At 46.2% G+C, this 16,948-nt stretch overlaps 1 protein-coding gene across 2 annotated transcripts in view; it reads left to right on the top strand.

The window, feature by feature from the left end:
* The window catches only part of RGS17 (regulator of G protein signaling 17), a 320,291-nt gene that overhangs the window by 212,821 nt on the left and 90,522 nt on the right, over nucleotides 1-16,948 (top strand). For both annotated transcript variants that reach the window (XM_086927222.1, XM_086927221.1), the window contains exon 5: nucleotides 16,340-16,574. In XM_086927222.1, the coding sequence (XP_086783348.1) occupies nucleotides 16,340-16,574 (235 nt within the window). The remainder of the gene's footprint in view (nucleotides 1-16,339; nucleotides 16,575-16,948) is intronic.

Raw genomic sequence — 16,948 nt, 5'->3', positions numbered from 1 at the left:
AACTTCAGAATGACCCTTACTTATCATAATAGATACAGATCATTCACCGGTAATGCCTCAATCAAGGGGCAATAGTAGAATCCTACTCAGATTCTTATAATTTACAGATTAAGATCATTAACCCCCCTAACCCCTTACCTGGCTATCCATTTTTACTAGGGTTACAGATTTAGGCCTTGACCTCTTTACCTTTCCCCAGCCCCCAGTGCCCTCTATTTTCCTCTAGTGCAAATTGGATTAAAGCAACAACCTTCCATGCTTACTAAACCGCAGCTAGCTCGTACCCTTTTAGCGCGACCTGAAGCAGAATAGCCTTCTAATTACCCAAAACGTCCAGGTATTTTTTGGCCTTTATCTCTGATGAGAAATATACAACAGAACCATTATTAATTACTTTAAGTTGTGCTGGGTTAATCAAGAACACCTGTACTTTTTTGTCCTGATATGGTTTGATGAGCTGTCTTAGCCGCCATCGTCTCTCCACTGTCACATGACAAAAGTCGGAAGGAGACTTCCCCCAACTGATCTTTTGGCATCTGGCCTCGCCTTTTCATATATAGCCTGCCGTAAGAGGAAGTTGCCAAAGAAAACAAGTAGAGCCCGGGGTCACTCCCCGGCCTTAGCTGGTGCTCGCAGTTTCATTGGGGTGCGGTGTACCCTTTGGATTTCGGCTGGCCAGTTCCATTCTGATAATTCTAAGAAGGCCCCATTGAATAGATTGATTACATATTGTCAGGGGTCTGAGCCCTCAAGGCCCTCTTGTACTCCAAGTACAAGAAGGTTGTTGCGTCTCTGCCTGTTTTCTGATTCTTCCAGCTTCCACTGGATATCCCTGATCTGAGCAGAGTGTTCTTCTGCCATGGATGTAGCCTTAGATGCATCTGCTTCAGTTCCAACAATCCTCTCCTCCAAGTTTGAGACTCCGCCACCCAGATTTGAGAAGGCTTTTGAGAGCTTACTCATGACGCCCTGCATTTTCCTCATTCCTGCTTGCACCTTCCGACTATCTTGTCTAGCCTCTTCTCTGTGCGCCAGGATGGCCTGATGTATAACATCTAGTGTTGAAGGTCCACTCTCCTCTGCTGGCAGGGTTTCTTTCAACTTCAATTTCAGCAAGAGGGTGGCGGGGGGGTTATCCTGGGTTGGCTCAGTTTTTCCTCCTATTCTTTGCCCCTTTCAATATGGTTTTAACAGCTGTTTGAGGGATTTCGGCTTCACTATCATCCACTGAGTCTTCACCATTTGAGTCTAGGCTGCTCCCCCCCAGCTTCAAGAGGGAAAACAAGTTCTAAGGAGCAAGGACTGTTTCCTGATGCGACCACTTATATTCAACATTTTACACACTATTTGACCTATTTAAAGCATTGGGAAAAAGTTCCAAATATTGCAATATCCATGTATATGCTCACAATAACTGTTCAAATCAATTAAATTCTTCTGGAGTCTTGTTCATCCAAATTGTATAGATTTTTTTGTATCAAAACTAATTGCAATCAGACCAGCCAATGCGTTTCGTCCCAAAGGACTGAATCAGGGTTGGATAATCAAAACAATCACTTATCACAAGGTTTTGTACAGTGTTGTCCCATGTTAAATGTCCTCCAGATCACTTATGTTGGGTGGTATAGTAACCCCTATTTCATCTTCTTCGTCTGTGTCCCAGCTCCAATCTATGGGCAATAGGTCTATTCAATAAATTTAAGAAAAGTTGGACGAACACAACTCCTAAGGAATTGAATTTCTTTGAACCGTTTTTTTGGATAGACATGGATATTGCAATATAGGGAACTTTTTCCAAATACTTTAACTGAATAATATCCATCATACATTGTACCCTCCTTTTCAATTGTTTTGTTGGTTAATGGATTGACTAGGCTCCTAAGCAGTAGGTTTGTCAAAAGTTGAGTGGAGTTTATAGATAGAACTGAAATGCATTACAGTAGTGCAACATTGAATTGCCCACACTGATGTTTCCTGCTGTGGCTCTCCCGGGTTCTGATTGTGCGCCGCTTGTTTGCAAAGGGTGGTGTTAGCTGGTTCTTATTTTGCTCTGCTTTCGATTTCCATGTTTCAGAGGAGGGCACACCATTGAATTGTTGAGCTGGGGCTTTTTGATGTTCTCTAGTGTGGAGGTGGGTTCTTAAGAGCAAGATCATTCTTGCTGCCAGAGTTTGTGTGGTTTAGGCACACTTACTATTTGTTTGTGGTGTGACTTTCAAAACAGCCTGGCAAGCACAGTGAGCTTCCCCAACAGTAAAAATGTGAGCTTAAGGGAGGGAGATGAAGCACAACAGAAGTATAGTTAGGCTAAACCAGCAACATGGCCTGGCAAATAGTGACAGCTGCCATCTTTATCACCCCAAACTGAAGGTTCATGCTGAGACTGGAGGGCCCATAGACAGCGGGAGTAGCAGTAGTGATGCTGGCATCTGCCAAATAACTGGTAGACATCAATAAGACCTTCTTTTTGGCTGTGAGCTTCTTCCTGATAACTGCTAGGTGTCAGATTAGAGGAAAATTGAGAGGGCCAACATCAGCCACTCGGAAACCAACCAAGTAGAGAGCAGATGTATCAGAGAAAGAAAGGCCTGGATTGAAACCCACTGATGACTGGCTTGGTCATAAATAAGACAAGCAGCAATGATTGTGAGATTAGCAATATACTAGAGAGTACTGGGTCTGGGAAACACATGCACTCGTCCGCTCTATGTTTTTGAGAGAACCAGAAGAAACCTTAAATATCAGACTTGAACATTAACTTTGGGTTTCCATGTACACCATATCTGTGGGGACAGCGGAGCACATTTGCAAACAGTATGACACCAGTAACTGGATAAACTCTAGATACTAGTACACCACACCTCAGCCAAGTGCATAAGCTCTATGCAGCGAGTGCAGATAATGAACTGAAACATTGCGCCTGCAACACAGGACGGTCAAAAAAATAGCCTATTGGGGGTTTAGTATTAGAACCATGAATCGCGACTGACTCATCACTTGCATATAGTCTACCCAGGGCCTTTTCCCATCCTGCAGGTGTGACTGAGTAGACCACCAGAACGGACTTGGGGATCTATTGGAGCACAAAAGAAGCTCAGATACCTTGGCAAATCTGTCATCATGGGAATGCCTGAACTGCACAGCCCTCCACTATAGTAGTCAACCCAGCAGAACTTAAAGAGATGACTTTATGAAAGATATGCTGATATTCCCTACAGATGATGTTGAAAAGAATATAGTTTGAATGCCATGGGTCTTAAAACCCCAACCAAATGCCTGGCAGTCATCAGCTTACTAAATTTGCAGAGTAGCAATATAGGTCTCCTCAAAGAACCCCACCTACTCAAGCTGGTCTAGGGTAAACTACGTTTCTGTTGCGTTCTTAAACAACATTATTTTGCATCAAGCCCCCCTGAAAAAGTGCATACAGGAAAGACTGTAAAGTCTTCAATCTATTGCTTTCAAATGAGGACATGTTGAAATAGAACAGCTTGAGACTTCGATCGGTCGCATATTTTAAATATATATCCGCATGTAAAATCTGGGGCAGCTAGGTTTGTCAGATTCTTTTGAGAGAAATGACCTTTAGTTCATTTTTCTGAAAATATTAAGATTACTGCAACTGTATCCAGCATTGATTAGAGAGAAAGGCAGTATGATCCTAAAAATGCTCTTTAAATCAAAGTGTAGAGGCATTGGTTGAGGGTATATACAGCTGTGTGATAACCAGCATACTGCTCTCCTTGTTAGCCATTGGATAGAGTCGAGAAACAGAAAAGCCTTAGAATTACACCAAAGTAATAAGGGGAACTATCTACCTAAGGTAGTTACAATCTTGTTTGGATTCATTGAAAAATTTGTTTCCAATGATGTCCCTATTGTAGCAGCAGGATGGAAGTTTGTTTTTATTGCTATGTATGTGACCTGCTCACTCAGTTACAGTGTTGGAAGGCAACTGGCAAACCACTTTTATTTAACTGTCGGTTACTCATGTAAAGTTTTTCAAACTGATTTATGCAAAAAGAACTAATCAAGTAGCTAATGGCAAAGAGAATACTATTTAAGGAGAGCAGGGACTGTGGCTGACTCAATGTTGACAGCCGAAATATTGGCTATTCCATAACCAGACAAAGAACTATCATTGTAGGTCTGACTGACCTAAATTTCTCTTGAATCCTGATGCTAAATTTTTCACACGCATATTGGAGAAAAGCTTAAACCCAGTGATGCCTGAAATGAGACACCCTGATCATCCAAATTTAATTTGCGATGAGTGTGGTGACAATACCAAAAATGCCCAAAGAATGTGCAAGATGGCTATGCTTGTCTCTTTAGCTTTGGAAAAAGCATCTGAGAAACTCAGCTTGACATTTATAGCTCACCTGGTACAATCTCTTGGTTTTGGCCAATGAGTCCTGGCATGGCTTCTGATCAAATAACCTGAGGGTACAAACTAGGGTTAACAGCACAGTCTCCCTTAATCACAGGAGCACATGGCACAGATTCCCACTATCCTTACTTCTGTTTGCCCTTACAATAGAGATCAACTACAAAGACGTGAGGACATGTATTGAATCAAACTAGACATAGGTATGTTCAAATTAGCTATGACATTATGCTTTTAGTCACAAACTTGGTCCATTTCCTAGTCTGTGTGCTGGCGGAACTAGAAAAGAATAGTGCCGTCCCTGGATTTGACATCTATATAAAAAAGGTCAGCTGTCCTGGATCTTAGTCAACCATGAAGAAATGCAGACACTCCAAGAATGTGTCCCCTTTCAGTATGCCTCCATAGATCTAACATATCTAGTTGTCCAAATTGACCAGTCCACAGTACAAGTGATCCCTTTAAATGATTCACTGCCATTGGTGAATCTTTAAACAGAACTACACTTCTCCTGGTTTAGCAGAATTGCTGCAGAGAAAATGCCAATCCTGTCCAAATTCTACATCTATTTTAAAAAACGATGTATATCCCAGTACCAATCGCCCACCTTTGCCAATCCCAACAGGGGCTCAATAGCTTCATTTGGTGCCAAGAGTGGTGTCTAGGCTCCTGTCCCTACTATTAATGTCTGATAGGTTATCAAGCAGATCAACTATACTTTTTTAAGGAGGAACTGATAGTCAGTGGTGCATTGCAGTCCATGCCATCACAGAACTATCAACGTGGAAAGTGCATTGCATGCGATTGATACAGTACTCATTGCCACTAAGTAGAGTGACACCTAATGTCTGGGACAAACTGAGTAGGCTCAAACACTTCACAAATTATCTGTCGGGGTTCACCCCATTTGTAAAATGTGGAATGAATGAAAAGGTATGATTCTGGGATTATTATTCAGTGGGGAATACATTTACTATTTTTTTACCTAAAAATTAATTTGGACTACCAAAGACTGAACGATTTAGAGATTTACAGGTCTGCCACTGGGAGATGAATTTGACAGTGAGAATGGGTGTGTCACGTGTTTTTGCAGCATTTTGGAGATGGGCATTGAGAGGCGAACATGACAAGCACCTGATCTCTAGCCTATACAATATAATAACAACCTCCATACAGTGTCCTAAAAGCTCAGGCTAGAAGAGATGGGAGATCAAACTGTGGATACTATTGCTAATTTGGGAAAAGCCTATGACAAGTCTATGGTAATCAATAGATATATCAATGCAATGGAGATCATGATCACGCTTCCCACTTATTGGTAGCTAACACCTGACAATCTGCATGAATAGGACAATATGAAGCCCACTCTCTGATGGAGATGTTGTGTTGAGACTGACTCACTGCTGCATTTACATTGGAAATGTTCAAAGTTAGGCAAATATAGAAAAGACGTTCTTTGAGCAGTTGACTCATTGTGCACCATCCTCACCCTGCATGACCCCCCAGGGTCGTCTTGCTAGTATTCCTGTATCGGGAAGCCAGATCCTTTAAATCCCTAATCGATAAGCATAAAGCCCTGGCTTTAGTAATCATATCCAAACCTATATTGTTCATGTGAGGAAGAGAGACGCCTTATACTAAGCGGTACTAGCTGTGGGATCTCCTGGCGACGGAAAAATTAACCCCATCCATCAAGCAATATGTTGAATCATTTGACACCTATGGAATAAATTCAGGGAATTAAGTCATCCAAGGTATCTTAAAGCATTAAGAATTATACACTCAGAAAGGTGCAACGTCTCCAAGGGTGTAGGTACCGAGAAACCCTCCCTGGGCAAAGGCTTACGACTGGTAGGGCGTGGACGCTTTATTCTCTACACATGAGAAGACTCAGCATTCCTGGAGGTGACGTTGGGGAGGGAAAGAGAGAAGGATCCAGAACATTTCTTTATGTTCTCAGCTACCTAATTCCTCACCCGTCAGAGGGTGCTTGGCGATTGTATTTATTAAGATCTAAAACTATGAAATAAAAAATGGTTTATTCTAAAAATAAATGTACTGTGTGAGCGAAACGGTAAGTAAAATAACCCCCTATAAAATTATTTTGCATGTGGGATAAGGTCACACCAGCTGTCTTTCTTTTGAGTTGCAATGCTTTACATGTATTTACACATTTTATCTGAAATTATGGTGTCAATCTTTGGTATCTCTATTTACTCAGACAAATGTAAGCATGTTTTCAGCAACCCTTTTCCCTGCTGTAGGTATACTATTTTAGACAGATTCTTGTTCATTCAGATTCACTCTTGAGGGAATTCATTATTTGAAGTCATCAATCGACCCACTATACTTACTAATGTAGTTAAAAAGTGTTAATTGTCTGAAAAGATCGGTCAGACTTTCTGGATTTCCTTGACCAAGCTGCAAAGAGCTTTCTAAATTTGCTATTGAGATAACTTGTTTAAACACGTTTTAGGCAACATGCAGATTATCTGTCATTTTCAGATTGACAGTCAAAGGAGAGGACAATCTGAATCAGAAATCAAGGGCCTCTGCTGCGCTTCCCTACAACAAAAGAAAAAGGCAGGAATGTGCGGTATCTGTAAGATACGGCGCATAGTGCCCATACCGTCATTCGCTCCCCCTTACGTCTTATACATTTGCCCATAATGAGACACGGGACACATGGTTATGGGTAAAGAACTGCTGCAGGTTTATTTTTCATACAACAAAAGTATGAAGTATTAGTGGGTCATCTTACGGGCGATCCAAGGCAGGCAGCCCCTCGCTGCCCCGCCCGCCTTCTGAGCCACCTGGCACAGTGGGTCGACGCCCGGACAGTGCAGCCTTTGCTGATCCCCTTCGGATCACGTGATCATGACTTCTATTCCCGCCCCTTTCAGGGCGGAGCGCGGTATGGCACACCCCCGGTTGGTCAGGCCCCCCAACCACCCAAAGGACTAACGGGGCGCCGTCGTGGTTTACCCGGAACCTCCCTGCGGCTCCAGGTCTTTGGCTTAGGCACCCTTACTGTGCCAGGCAGAGGTACCCTTACTGTACCGGTCTGCAGCAGAGGTACCCTTACTGTACCCGCCTGCCTCCAGATCGCCCTGTAACTCCGCCACAGCTCTGGAGGAGGCTCCCGTCGATGACAGAGCCCCCCACCTCTGAGCTCCCTACTTGCTTCCCACAGCTTCAAGGGTGTATGCATTTACGGGAGAAACACATCCTTCCCGACTATGAGACCTTGACCCGGCAACTTCATCGTTACGTACTTACATCCCTGACGCCCGCAACGGGGGCCCATCAGGTAAGCAGGAATGATGCAAGGTGTCCCCTAAGAGATTGCATATTTCATGAAGTGCCAACCTGCAGATGGTAGGCCCTGTTGACGACTTATGCCCTACTTTATCAGTAATGGTAACGGGCCACAAAATTGCGGGTCACTTGTCCAACCATAGCCCTTTCATTGTGGCTTCGCTGGGGACCCCCTTTACAGGCTCCAGCTGATGTGAGCGGCTGTCCTTGCCTGTGGAGCGCCGATGACCATCTCCCCTGGGGGCTATCTTGCCATTCAGGCGCAGGTGTCCTCATTTGACTAGGTTTATCCTACGGGCCAAGGGCATGGGCCTCCCTCTCTTATCGTATGCTTGCCCCTAATGTACTTGCCGTGTCGTGCAACCTGACTCGTGCCCAGCCAGCCCTCTCGAGCATTTGTTGGATCCCAGGGGGCTATCTGACACGCACCCTGTCCTGATGTAAAACCCAGTAGGGCAACTGGTAACACTGTTACTGACTTGCTGAGCCCTTTAGAGTGGTGCGTAGTCAAAATATGTTGACCCCACGCCTCACTCCGTTGTTGCACCACCCACGCAATTCACTGTGGCAGCTACCACCACTGCCTAGATCCTGGCGCTAGTGCAGGCGCTATTGACTGTCTTCGATGGGCTGAGCCTCCATCTCTTGGTGCATGCTTGCAACCTGCTGCGGTCACCTTAGCTGTGCTAGGCCCCTGCTGAAATCGCCTGCCTGTGTGTGCTGCCCAAGCTATCTACCATGGTGTCCTGTCCTGAACCCAGGCTGACCTCAATGCATGTCACTGGTATCCTCCAGCCTGCATTTGGCTACTTGGGCCTCCCTTAACCCTCACCGTGCCAGTAGACCGTGCAGAGTACTTATTACCTGTCTCCTGACCATAACCCTATGGTTCCTCAGCTCTCCCATCATAGGACCTGACTCACCCCTACTTCACACTGACTCCGGGCACACACTTACTGGTGCACCTAGCCCAGGGCCCTCCACTGCCTTCGAAGCCTGCTGAGGCACCATGGGGCTGGGGATGAAACTTCATTGGTGATCACTAACAGTGAGGCTGAGGGAGGCCCCTTACTGTAATTACTCCCATCCCACCCGCAAGGGACTCTGAAAAGCCCATGGTTTGGGGCAGACTTTGTGGGATCATCCGGATCTTGATTGTGGATGCGTGGGACAGCCATGTAGGCAACATTCCGGGTTGACGTCTACCTTGATGGTTACTCCTCACGTCACCTGTGGGCAGATGCCAGCAGCTGGCAAGGGGACTCAGGCACACAGGGGGTAATGCCATAGAAGTTTGCGCAACCTCTAGGCTTAGACTGGTTCCTCTCCCCTAAAGGAAGTCGGGCCTGGTAGCCCCTAAGGCCCCTTCCAGACACTACATTCAGACTCCCAGCATGGGGCCCGCCCTGGTTGTCTTGCTCGCGTTACCACCTGGCCTACCTGAAACGGTCCTGTGTAAATCATTTTAAAACAGTAGGCTGGATTGCATGGTTCCCTTTTGCTCTGCCACTGCTTCCAACGGGAACCCCAATTATTACCCATCAAAACCCAATTACACCACTTCACAGGGGTTCTTTCAGGTTGGAACGTCACCCCCGGGATTACCTAAACTGTCCCCACCCGGTGACTGCAAGCGTATCACTATCCTGGGTGTACCCTGTGCGCCCCACATCTGGGACCAAATGACAGCTGGGGAGAACATGGGTCCCTGACCCTGGCAAACTGCCGCACGTGTGCTACGACCCCTATCCTGTTGATAGCACGTGGTCCCCCCTGTGAGTGGGGCGGATCTCCAACGCCGTTCCTGCAATTAGGGGTAGAAAACATTCATTAGAAGCCCTGTCCCCCCCCCCTCTCTTACCAATCATGATTTTCTGTGGTGAGACAGGGGCCACACTGTCCCATACGCTGCCCAGGCCAAGCCTGAATAATGCATAGATGCAGCGTCTAAAAATTACATCCATTATCTACCTGCCCAATCTGCTAACGACCAGTGCACTTAGGGGGTGTGTGATTCGGCGACCCTTCCTAACACGTCCCCCTACTATTCCCTTGTCTGATGTAGGACCTATTAATAACGGAAAATTCTCCTTCCCCAAGGGGGTGTCTTCCTGGGGTGATCTTGTGGTTGGCGGCTTGTGATTTATTGTAGTATTGTCATTGTACCTGTGTTGGGTGATCTATTGTCATAAGCATGCGTCCTTATTCCTATGTAACCCACTGTATGCCAACCCCTACATTAACCATGGCTTCTGCTAGTGGCGCCAGTACTACCATAGCCTATGGGCATTTGTTCTTGTGTTTGGGCGTCTGCCCTGTCTTGCATTAATGTACCTCTCCTTGCACTTGTACGCTTAATAACTTGACCCATGTCCCTATTCCTTCTCATCGTGCTACCCCTTAACTTGTTTGCTCACTTTGACACTTTGCTTCCTGCAGCTTCGTGTTTGCTTGTGTGATGTGTCCACTTATGCTGCCCTTCTCATCGTGCACTGTGTGCTACCTCTTAACTTGTTTGCTCACTTTTGACACTTTGCTTCCTGCACCTTCGCGTTTGCTTGTGTGATGTGTGCACTTATGCTGCCCTTCTCATCGTGCACTATGTGCTACCTCTTAACTTGTTTGCTCACTTTGACACTTTGTTTCCTGCAGCTTCGCGTTTGCTAGTGTGACGTGTTCACTTATGCTGCCCTTCTCATCGTGCACTGTGTGCTACCTCTTAACTTGTTTGTTCACTTTGACACTTTGCTTCCTGCAGCTTCGCATTTGCTTGTGTGATGTGTTCACTTATGCTGCCCTTCTCATCGTACACTGTGTGCTACCTCCTAACTTGTTTGCTCACTTTGACACTTTCTTTCTTGCAGCTTCGCGTTTGCTTGTGTGATGTGTTCACTTATGCTGCCCTCCTGTATTCGTTCTGTTCCTTGTCGTCTGTTCCTCTTGTGAGGGTTCTGGCCCCTCCCAGGTCAGCAATTTTATATGGTATAAATGGCGCGGGATGCGGGGCATAACGCGCAGGAACCCGCTTCCCCCACTACCTGGTCGGCTGCTGTTGCCGGAAGGCCCCCATCGTCCCCATTATCAGTGAGGGCCTCACACGCTGCCATTCTATGTCCGAGTAACCTCTCTACAGTAGCTCACTGCCTAGGAACGCATGGCGGGATGCGGGGCCCGGCCAAGCCCGGGCCCGCCTCCTGCGCCAACAGTCATGGAGAATGTGGGCATCGATCCCGCTACCTCTCACGTGCTAAGCGAGCGCTCTACCATTTGGGCTGAGTCCCCTTCCGGTAGGTGACCGCTTACCCAGCGCAAAATTAGGGTGACCACATGGGCGTCCTCCTGCAGGGGGTGGGAACGTACGTATACCCTAGCCAGAATCCCCTGCATGACTGCAGACCGCTTTACCATAAGGCCACCCCCTCTCTGCTACCTAACGCAGCGCTTTTCCAGCAGGGAAAAAACAGCCCCAGATTAAACCGACCCCTACCCTCCAGTCTCCGCTGCCTTGCTGAGGTATGATCGTAGTGACTGTCTCTGCCCAGCGTTGCCCGCCTCTAGGGGTGTGTCACACCAGTCATAAGTGCCCTAGTGTTTGATTACCAGTATTACGAGTGGGATGTGGCATAGCCACGGCAGTCCCATAATCTTAGAGGGAGGTATTCTGACTGACAGGGGGGGATGATTGGGGCAAACTGGTGAAGGCGTAACTCATAGTGAAGGCATGAAATGCACTGTCCCTGAGCTCGTACTAAGAGCATTCTACCTATGTTCCCTTCGTAATATTACCTTAAGTCGAGTTAATTGAAATCACCGTAAGCAAACCAAAGTGCTTCCCAATTTAACAGGCCCACACTGCAATCTAGGCCAAACCTACATAATGTGCCCTCACGCTGAAATGAAGACGCCTGGGCACTCGTGCGGGCATTCTCTACAATAGGGCGCCATTTTTAACATTCCTTAGCTCCGCGTAATGAGCAGGGCCTCCTTCCTATGGCCCATTTCGACAACAAGTGGCCCCTTGGAAGGGCTCCATGCCTTGTGCAAACAAAGAGTCCTTCATAATTAACTTTCCACCCAAACGCACAACTGGATAAAATGAATTGCCCGACAATATGGTAACAAACAAGGACAATAGATGCACCGCACGAGCCACGCCAAATTCTGTTTGCGTGCGCGCGTGGTCGCCATGCCCTTCACAACTGCCCTTTACGTGTAAAATTTGGACGAGAAAAGTACACAACACAGTAATGTATGAATTGCGCTCCGCCAATACAATTGTGCGAACGTGAATGCCAGGCCATGTTCCAACCAATCACTTCAAGCGAAGTAACGCACACGGTGTCCCAAATGGGAGACTTATATGCCAATGCTTGTCTTCGGTAGGCGCAGGGAGATTAGTTGATTTAAAAGTCCTTCGAGCCAGATTGAACCAGCGACCTAAGGATGCGGTGCCCTCACTAAAGTCCTCCACGCTACCAACTGAGCTATCGAAGGCTAGGCGTCACGTCACAGGCTGTGGAGCCGACACTGAGGCTCGAACCGTGGTATCCCCGCTCAGAGTTGGGAGACTCGGCCGAGCAGGGAATGCCTCACTGATGCCGCGCACATCACCTTCACAATATTTGCCCTACGCTGCTCCTCTGCCTTCCACAATGCAGTTTTCCCTTACAAAAAGGGGGTGGGTGAATCTGCGAACAACACAAAATTATAGTGGCTTCCCACAGACTGCCCCTTACTATACAAAGTCAACTTTCTTATTCCCGCTGAAGAAACAGATGCTTGCAAAATATCCCTGTGTACTGTACAATGCTCTTGAGTATATTTAAGGCAGGAAAAGAGCTATGCTTTCCTTAGCCATAATCCAAAACCCACCTTTGCCTCTCCCTGTCTCATCGTGTAGCAAGTCAAAGGCCCCAATCCGGCGACCGCCTGAAACTGAAGCGGATTCACCCCCATCGCCACAAGTAAACTCACTGGCCGCTGACCAACACAGGGACTGGAATCTCCCTAACAACAGCACCCGACGCCAGACACACTCCTGAACGGAGCAATCTGCAGGCCTACAGCGAGGCAGGCAGGCGCGGTAGCGGCACAGCGGCCGGACATAAGGCAGCCGGGAAGGCAGAACGGCAAAGAGGTCGCAACATGGTGACTGGGGCCGTAAGTACACAGCCCGCCCCCCCCCCCCCCATCGTGCCCTCCCCCAGATCCACGTCACCGGAGCACCCGGCTGGAGTAGGGTCTGGGAACGCCTGGAGCCTCCCCCTCTCCGCGAACTGGAGGAGGGGGGTCGCTCGATTAATGTGCACTAAGGGGGCTGCCCACTGATGTCCCCCTGCGGGGAACGTGGGCAGCGGCATTTCTTTCCTTTTCCCCTGTGCCAGCGCACAATGGGCTGCTGTGCACCAACGCAGGCACCTTTGCACCATGATGCAAGGGTACCTTCATTGCAAGGATGATTATTTGTGTACAGGAAGGGAATCCTTTCTGTACAAAAATAATCACAAGGCTTTTCTTCTTTCTACGTGTGCTACAGAATGCAGCACCCATAGAAAAAGGAAAAAACAAGGAGAAATAAAGATATTTCTCCCTGTTGCGCCTCCCTTACGCCTCCCCTGGGCAGGCGTAAGCTTTAGGCACTGCCTCAGATTTATGATTTCTCATAAATCTGGGGCAATGTCAAAAGGCCATGGATGTTTATTTATTTATTTATTTATTTATTTTTTGTGGAGTTTTCTATAGCGCTGTCCAGACCCGAGGGTATCGGAGCGCTTTACAATCGAGCTGGAGGGAACGGTTGCATAATAATATATCAAGGAAAAGAGATTCATGTAAGATCAAGGATTAACATTGTTAATTGGCGCCTGAGGGGCGATTTTGAGGTAGTGGGTTAGAGGTAGTCATAGTTGCAGGGTGAGCTGCTGAGGTAGAGTTCGGGAATGCCCGGTTGAGGTAGAGGAATTTGAGGCGTCTCTTGAAATCTTGAAATGAAGTCATAGTCCTGATGTCAACTGGGTGGCCCACGGCAACACCCATTGCAAGCCCCTTTAACGCAGAACACTGCGTTAAAGGGACTGGTATTTATCAGGCAGCATTAAGCCAAAAAAAGTGGCTTAGTGCTGCCTGATAAATATCACACAGGCTTCTGCCCCAGGGAACGTCTCAAAAAGTGATGTTCCGATGGAGCAAGGGGCCTCATAAATAAGGCCCCAAGTGTCTCCGAAAAAATATCTTCTTTTCCAAGTTATCGTTGTGAATAAGGTGCGGCCACTGTCCTGCGAAAAAAAACTTCCATAATAGCTCAAATGAGCATACAGTTGATGGTAATTTCTTCCATAAAACTGATATGAAAGGTCATCGTTTTATGGGAGCCTTTACATGCATTTGTCCGAAAAATGTGTGGGATCGCTCAGGTTACCGGAGGCGAGTCGAAAGTAGGGACTTGTAAGTTGATGGGCCATCATTTTTCAGCCCTTACGCCTATGCTGTCCAAGTGCATGCCTGGAGTAAAGTTGAAGTAAATGAGTTTTTCAGTGGCAAATTCAAACTAGAAGATAATTGATTAGGGAAATAAAGGTAGATATTATCATACCAACAAAAATTAGTCCGGTCTTTAATGACCTTAGTGAGTTTATCATCTTCTACCATCACTGCACCCGCTACCTATTAAAAAAACTGATTCAATTCAAGTCCCTCTGCATTGCCCTTTAAGGTATTGCATGGTCTTGGACCCGATTATTGTAAACATAAATTCTTCTGGTATGCCCCGCACAAGACATCTTCGATTCTCATCTGCCTTGAAACTTCTAATTCCCAAAGTCAACACAGCCTCCTGGGGAGGGGGTAGAAGTTTTGTACCTGGCACGACCAGGCTTTCGAATTCCATGCCAAATGCCCTTAGGAAAAAATCCGACCTCCTCTACTTCCACAAATCTTTAAGAACTTGGGGCTAGATGTAGGTAAATCTAATTTACCGATTCATAAATACAGAATTTTACCGATTCGGTATTTATGGCTCGGTAAATTAGAAGGAGGCAGATGTAGGTAATTTTTAAAACACAATTACCGAATCTGTATGATTCCTTATTTACTGATTCGGTAAATACTGAATCGGTATTGCCCATTGATTCCTATGGGCCTTGAAGCCCATAGGAATCAATGGGAAATAGCGATTCGGTATTTACTGAATCGGTAAATACCGAATCCTGCAAGGGTGCAGAGGGTGTCACTTTGACACCCTCTAGCACCCCAAGTACAGGCTTGTGTGACATGTGGCACACATGCATGCCCTAAGGGCATGTCTGTGTGTCACATGGCACAGGTGTGCATGCATAGATGTGCATGCACATCTGAATTGGGTATTTTAACACCCAATAGGATTGGGTGGTAAATACCGACTCCTAAAGGGCCTGTGGCACTCTGTGAAGTGCCACCTACATATTGATTTACAGAATCGGTAAATTTACCGATTCGGTATTTTACCGATTCTGTATATTTACCGAATCGGTAAATTTACTGATTCTGTAAATCAGATGCCCCCTACATCTCAAAAGCCAAATACCGGTCGGAAACGGCCGAAATCGGCCGTTTCCGACCGGTATTAAGGCTCCTACATCTGGCCCTAGGCTGTTTAATAATTAATACTTGCCTCTTTTTTTCTTTTTTCCTTTTCCTTTTCTTTTTTCTTTTCTTCTCCCTCCTAATAAGAGCTATGGGGCAGATTTGCAATAAGTGGCGCACCCCTGCATATCATCAGAGATGCGCCAGTTCTTGTGCGCCGCAGCTCCGCCACCCTGGATGCGCCACATTTATAATGCAGCGCACCATGGGGCAAAAACGGCACAGATGAGTCACGCATCTGTGCCGTAAAAGCGGCGCATTGCTGGAGTTGAATTGCAAGCGCGACTCAGCTCCAGCAAGGCTCTGGGGTGCCCTATCTTTACAATGCTGCGTCAATCCTTACGCCTGCTTCAAGCAGGCGCAGGGATTTGACGCAGCATGGGCCCAAAAGTGACTGAGTGAAATCTTGTAGATTTCACTCAGCCACTTTTGGGAGGCGTTCCTGCGCCGGAATGCCCCCCCCCCCTGCGATGGAACGCCTCCTTCTGGCGCAGGGCTTTACAACGTGACGCATCTGGGAGATGCGTCACGTTGTATTTACCCCGCACCATGACGCATCTTTTGCGCCGCCGCTGCGTCACAAAAGTAACGCAAAGGCGGTGTAAAAGAGGTGCAGGGGGTTTGTAAATCTTCTCCATGGTGTCTACACACCTTTGGGTAGTTGTGCGCAGTACAAATTACATTTTTATTTCATTTCAATATTTTTTAATAATATTGACCATGTTCTAACAATGTCTGTGTAACTTATTACACATTGAGATAACCATTTAGAAACGTGTTGCAGTTAGTTGCATTTTTCGACCTGCTATGTTCGTGTTTGATTATGTTGCGTGTTGATGAGTAGATTTTTCATCACTTCTTTTTGTTTAGATTTTTTAATGACCATGAAATGACAAATTGTATGCAGTATTGCTAAAAAAAATATATAGATGAACGTTCATGTGCAAGCAATGGAAAATCATCAACTCACACTTTCATACATGGTCCAATCTAATGACACTCTTCCATTTGCAGCCAAGAACCAACTGCAGAAGAGATTTTGTCCTGGTCGCATAATTTTGACAAGTTGATGAAAACTGCAGCAGGACGGAACCAGTTCAGAGAATTTCTGCGGACGGAGTACAGCGAAGAGAACCTGCTCTTCTGGCTTGCATGTGAAGAACTGAAGAATGAGCAGAACAAGAAGGTTATCGAGGAGAAGGCTAGGATTATATATGAAGATTACATTTCTATACTTTCACCAAAAGAGGTAAAGGAGAACTTTATATAGGTGGGTCATTACAATCAGGTTAGAGACCACTATATTCAAGTATGATCAGATATATTATCATCGGCTGTCGTATCTCTGACGACCAAATCCAAGATATTTCTCAATTTCTGTTGGTAGAAGTGGTCATTCTCGGTGCAATCTCAGTGCCATGATGATGCATAAGTCCCTGAAATCATTGTGGGAGCCATCCGTTTATTTCTGGTGGGTGGAAATAGATGATTTATAAACGAATGTGATTGTTTATTTGTTTTTCTCTGCTGTCATTTTTTGTAAATATTTCCATAGAATGCAAACAAAAACGTAATGTCCTCTAAAGCCTTCATTGTAAGTGGCCCTTTTATTGTGATAGGTAA

This window comes from Lissotriton vulgaris, chromosome 6, assembly GCF_964263255.1.
Source record: "Lissotriton vulgaris chromosome 6, aLisVul1.2, whole genome shotgun sequence".
NCBI classification, from domain to species: Eukaryota; Metazoa; Chordata; class Amphibia; order Caudata; family Salamandridae; genus Lissotriton; species Lissotriton vulgaris.
This window is presented reverse-complemented; position numbering and strand designations above follow the sequence as displayed.